The sequence below is a fragment of the Monoraphidium neglectum genome (assembly GCF_000611645.1).
Source record: "Monoraphidium neglectum strain SAG 48.87 unplaced genomic scaffold scaffold00410, whole genome shotgun sequence".
NCBI lineage: Eukaryota > Viridiplantae > Chlorophyta > Chlorophyceae > Sphaeropleales > Selenastraceae > Monoraphidium > Monoraphidium neglectum.
In genome coordinates this window covers 22,124-27,821 of record NW_014013218.1, presented here as the reverse complement: position 1 = coordinate 27,821, position 5,698 = coordinate 22,124, and the positions used below count along the sequence as shown (strand labels likewise).

At 60.1% G+C, this 5,698-nt stretch overlaps 2 protein-coding genes across 2 annotated transcripts; both read left to right on the top strand.

Annotated features, from left to right (window-relative positions):
* Positions 1 to 102: 102 nt before the first annotated feature.
* Positions 103 to 1,014, top strand: MNEG_3309 (hypothetical protein; the record flags this gene model as incomplete). The annotated part of the gene is made up of 1 exon (XM_014048218.1): positions 103 to 1,014. The coding sequence occupies one exon, from the start codon at positions 103 to 105 to the stop codon at positions 1,012 to 1,014; it is 912 nt and encodes a 303-aa protein (XP_013903672.1).
* A 1,434-nt stretch (positions 1,015 to 2,448) lies between these two features.
* On the top strand, positions 2,449 to 3,783 carry MNEG_3308 (hypothetical protein; the record flags this gene model as incomplete). Its single annotated transcript, XM_014048217.1, has 1 exon — positions 2,449 to 3,783. The coding sequence occupies one exon, from the start codon at positions 2,449 to 2,451 to the stop codon at positions 3,781 to 3,783; it is 1,335 nt and encodes a 444-aa protein (XP_013903671.1).
* Between the last annotated feature and the right edge of the window lie 1,915 nt (positions 3,784 to 5,698).

Sequence of the window (5,698 nt, the reverse complement as noted above, 5' to 3'; positions counted from 1 at the left end):
GCCGCGTCGGCCGCGGCGTCGGCGCCGCCGCCGCCCGCACCGACGGCGCCCGCGGCGGCCACGACGGCGCCCGCGGCCGCTGACGAGGCGTCGGAGCTTCTAATGCGGACCGTGAAGGTCACATGGGACGCGGCGGTTGGCGACTACACCGCGAAGCAGGTGCGCGCCGCGTTTGCGGGCCGCTGGGCGGTGGATGACGTTATATTGAAAGAGCCGAAGCGGAAAAAGGGTGGCGGCGGCGGTGGCGTTCGCAAGGCGTCAGCGTTGGTGGTGCTGGGGAGCGTCGCGGCGGCCGCGGCTGCGGCCCAGGAGGTGTGCGGGTCGCCGGCCAACCCGCTGCTGGTGGTGCCGTACTACAAAGTGGTGCCGGGGCCCGCGGGCCAGGGCGACGCGGCGGCGGCCGCCGTGGCGGCTGCGGAAAAGCAGCAGCGGCGGGAGGGCGCGGGCCAGCGGCAGGGGACGCCGCCGGGCGGCGGCTCGCCGGGCGGCGGCGCGCGGAGGGAGGGAGGCGTGGGAGCGGGCGCGTCGCTGCCGCCGCCGGGGCGGCCTCTGTTCGCGTGCGGAGTCGGAGCGGGGCGGCCAGCGTTTCCCGTATTCCCCGCTGCAGCTCCTGCGCCGGGCGTCAGCAGCGGCGGCGGCGGCGGCGGCGCGGTCGACAGCCAAGGTGCCGGAGCAGGCGCGCCCGGCGACCCCCGCGGCGCACCGCCGTTCGACAGTCGCGTCCCCGCCGGCGGCGCCGCTCAGGGCGGCGGCGGCAGCAGCAGCAGCTTCCCGAGCGTCAACGGTTTTCCGGGCGCCGCTTCCGGCGGCGGCGGCGGTGGCGGTGGCTTCAGCAGCTTTCCGGGGTTCCCCTCGGGTCCGAATAATGACGGCGGCACTGCGGGGCCACCTACGTCGATAAGGGCGGGGGCGTTCGAGAGCAGCGTGCTGGAGAAGATGCGGCGGCGCGCGCAGGAGCGCGAGCGGCTGTTGAGCCAGTTAGAGGAGGAGGAGGCCGCTGCGAAGCGGCAGTGACGGGCGCGCTCATCTTTCACCAGCTTGTAAACCAATGAGCGGTCACTTGCCGGATGGCCGGTGTTGGCAGCAAGTATCGCAAACGTGCGTGTTTGTGCAAAGATTCACGAGCAGATGAAACAAGTGCGCACACACTTGCAAACTCGACATGCGGTGCTTCCTTGCAGGCCCCTCTTGGTCAAGATGGTGTCAAAAGTACACAGCAATCAGTGATGGCATGGTGTTGAAAAAGCCGATTGCACTGGATGATACGACGCCGCCTGTGAACGCGCACGCAGTGATGTGTATGGCACTTGAGGAGGGGGGCCAGCAAATGGCAAACATGGCAAGTAGCAAACGCACAGAGCTTGTGGGGTGCTCCTGCCCATATCTGGTCCTCTGGTTCCTCTTGATACTGCAATGATGTGCATACTGCTGCTTGCAGCATCTGCCGTGTGCAGTGTCTGCGGTGGGTGGCCACTCCAGGCGCCGCTACTATCATAACGCCGTCGTCACCGCATGCATGCTAGGAATCATGCCGTCTATGGTCCACAGGAGGCTCTGGTCAACAGGAGGCTCTACGCAACTGTGGCCGTGGACATTGGAGCACCTCACCTGGAGTTCCCACCTGGAGTTCCTGCCATCGGACCAACCCTCCGCATGGCCATGTGGCCTGCCTGGCAATCCTTCTGAACAACCGAGTCACGACACAACCGTTCACTGCCCTTTCCGATGTGAGTCCTTCCCACCTTTCGCAGGTGCGTGCTCGCGCAGGGACGCCTGGAAACATGGACGGGTGTGGAGGTGCCCCGTGTTGGTAGTACGCGGTGTGTGGTGTCAGCTTCCATCCAGCCCCACCAAACACTGGCGCGGCCTTTTGTCTCTTTCCCAGCATCAAATTTGTCTTCATGTAATTTGTTTTGTAAAGCCAACGCAAGTAGACGTGCGGCTTAGAAGTTCATCACGAGTATTGGATTACTAGTGACAGGGAGTCATATTTTATGCGAGCTTATCCTCATACGGTTCATTCCCATCGGCATTCGCAACATTTGATTCTAATGATCGTTCGGGCACACAAGCTTCGCGTGCTCCGCAGCCACCAGTCAGCCGGCCGTACATGATCAACACTTCCGAACAAACTCGCCTAAACCAACACACACTGGGTCACAGCTGCTTTCCATTGCATAATAAAACGGCTGATAGCAAGTATCAGGGAGCGCAGTAGACTGTCAGGCCCCAAGACAGGCGAGCAGGTGGGTTCACGCCCCGTGTCATGCGCACCAGGATCCTGCGCACGGCGCCCAGCTGCGCCACGTCCTGGAGCCCCCGTCACCGCAGCTCAAAGCCTAGACTGCTCCCATGAACGCCTGTGCGCGCAGTTTGCGGCGTCCCGATTCATCGCTCGCGCAGCGGTAGCCAAGACCTGCTGGAGCGCCTGGTCAAGATATCTCCGATATGACGGCCCTACCCGACAGCCCCCGGCGGCCCGCCCACTGTACTTGCCAGTCAGTCTGGATCACGCTGTGCTTCGCCATCAGCTTGGGGCTCTTCATATTCTCGCGCCTCACAGTGAACACGCTGTCGCAGGAAGCACCCTTCATCGCGCGGTCATCACATCCAGACGCTCGCGCGTGCGAGGGGCCGCCGTCCCTGCTGCCCACAATCGGCCCGATCTTGGAGGAGCGACACGCCGCGTGCGTGGTGTTTCACAACATCACCAACGCCACAGCGGCGTGGCAGCTCTGGCACTGCCCAGCGGAGCGGCGCTTCAAAGTCATCTCGAACACGACCCGGCACGCGGTCTTGACGCTGCGGCTGCTCGGGTCGCGGCTTGTTTTCACGTCGCAGTCTCGCCGGTTGGAGGGCGGGCTCGAGCATCACTTGGATTATAGAACAAACGCGGCAGGATTGTACCAAGCCCACATTAACTTTCTCCTGGATGAGGCGGTTGAAAACATCACCACCAACTGCGTTTCGGCGGCGCCCGCCGTCACCTTCAATTTCTCCGTCAGCCCGGCGCAGGTCAGCCCCTCCACCCTCGGCCTGTGGGAGTGGGCGGAGCCTCGGACGGACGACTTGTCTCTCTACCGGATCTTGAATGTCCCCCACCCCAGAGCGGCAGTCTTCTCGGACTTTTATGCGGGCCTCCGCTTCAACTACCCGTTCCTGTCCACTGAGAAGGCCGTCCAGTGCATGTCAACCCGAACGACGTGCCTGATCGGCGACTCGCAGATGCGTCACCATTATCAGCACATGCATCAAGCCGTTGTCGGTTATACCACAAACTGCAGCAAGGCCGACGCCACCTGCTCGGCTGCTGCTGGCACCCGGATCTTTTACGTCAAGCTTCACTACGTGGCTGAGTGGGGGGCCGCCGCCGCAAGTGTTGCAGCCCTCAATTGCTCGCACATCGTCGTGAACGTCGGGCAGTGGCCGCTCGGGTTCACATCGGGGGCGCCCTGGTCCTATCTCAAGTACCGCGAGTCAGTGGAGTCCTTGTTCGGCACCCTGAGTGCGCTCCCCGCCCAGGTCTACTGGACCGACACCAACCCGCTGCCCCCGCACTGGTACACGAGATCCTGCCCCCCCAAAGACTGGCGTTTCCCGCACGTCGTGGCGTACTACAATGACATTGCAGCCCTGAGCCTGCGCATGTTCCCTCGCCTCAAGAGCATACGCCTGTTTGACATCGCATTCCAGCTGTGGGACGCGACGTATGATGGCGGCCATTACAACGCCCCCGTTGGGCCGGCCTCGGCGCAGTACATCATGACCGCGCTGTGCTCGTGAATGTTTCTGGAGATCTTGTGCCCCCTCAAAGACTGGCGTTTCCCGCACCTCGTGGCATACTACAATGACATCGCAGCCCTGAGCCTGCGCATGTTCCCTCGCATCAAGAGCATACGCCTGTTGGACATCGCGTTTCAGCAATGGGATGCCACGTATGACGGCGGTCATTATGACTCCCCAGTTGGGCCGGCCTCGGCGCAGTACATCATGAGGGCGCTGTGCTCGTGAATATCCCTATGCATGCAAGCACCATGGCGCTGACGTGCGGTGGTACCATTCTTTGAGATGTCTCAAACAAGACAACCATCGCCGACTGCTTGGCGTACCCCCGCTATGTCAAACCTGTTGACCCTTCAAAAACGCATGTCGCCCCTTGCAAGCCAGAACGGCAATTATGCAAGGCGCGGTCTCGTCTTCCAAGAACTGCTGCCTGCTGTCAAGCTGTGTGCAGGTGCTGCAGCATTTGACCTAATCCTGTGGGGCAAAGATTGTTGATGTGTTGGCTTCAGCGCAACATTATTGTAATCCTGGTTTTGTGGGTCTTTCTTGATGTTGGCACCAGTTGCATGCCTTGCCATCACAAGAACTACATGCATGAGTCAGGACTGGACATCATGCATCTCAAGGTACAGTCACATTACTGATCGGGAGTTCTTGTGGAAAAGCCACACAGGACGAGAACTCCTGTACATGATGCAGACCCTGGATTTATGTCGCAGGTGGCTGGTTGACTTCGTGAAGGCAGCAGTGCACAGCTGTGAATGATGTTCCCGTGGCACTATTCGTGCGCTACACTTGAAATGTGTGTGTGTGTGTTTCAGTGTGTGTGTGTATGTGTGTTGTGTGTGTGTGTGCGCGCGTGCATGCGCGCCTGTACGCATGTTGTGAATCACGGCATATGACCGGCAGTTACTCTGAGCATTCAGCAAGCCAACTATTCTGTATTTTCAAGGGAGACAGGGGGATTCTGGTCTTTCTGGCCACAAGCCGCACAGCCCACGTAACGACTGAAGCATGCCGCCTAGTGGCTAGTTGGGCGTGTTATGCCTGTGCCCCTCCATGGTCTTCTGGCCGCTTGCGCAGTGTGGCGTGCGCAGGGAGCTGGCAGGAAGCGAGTGTCAGCCGCCCTGCAGACATTTCTTTTGCTGTGCACAATATCTGATTGTGGGATGCGTGCGCCAGCGGTCGGTGCGTGAGTGTCCTTGCTATTTTGCTGAGCCTGCCAGACGTAGGGCGCCTTGACCATCCTGCCGCCGTTGGGCGTCTCCCGCAAGTTGAAGTGCGTGCAAGCCAGGCGCAGGCGACATATCAGCTGTGGGCAGATTGTGGTAGAACATCTGCACTTCCAGCTGCACATCTTTTGCACGCACGTGCGCTCACTCACACACACACACACACACACACTGTGCGTACTGTAGTTGCCAACACGCTCCAAGTGTCAGTTTGCTACCTTGGCTCATTTGCACGCCTGGCCCGATTCCACTGGCGCCGCTTGTGCACTACGGTAGATCTCTCCATAGTGTCTTCTGATCAACGCTCCTTCTTGTGCATCCCTTCCGGGTGTGCCACAGTACACATTGCAGATCAAACCCCCCAGGAGTAGCTGAAGGTGTGCGATGTCGATTGATCCACATGATCTTAAATTTAATAAATTAATATGCTGAACGTGGCGTGTGAAAACCTCGAGATCATTGAAACGTTTAGGGCAATTGGGATCAGTGTGTGTGCTGCTGCAGAGGGCGCCGCTGCAAAAAAGCTGTGCGGGCATTTTTGACGGTTTTGATGTGTTCATTGTAAATCAAAAACTATGAAGGCCAGTTGAGATTGTGGAGCACTTTGCCTTGGGTGGCTTGTGCTGGTGTGTCGCTCGAAGACTTTCCTCCTAGTGGATGGGGGGTCCAATCTGGTCAGTTGA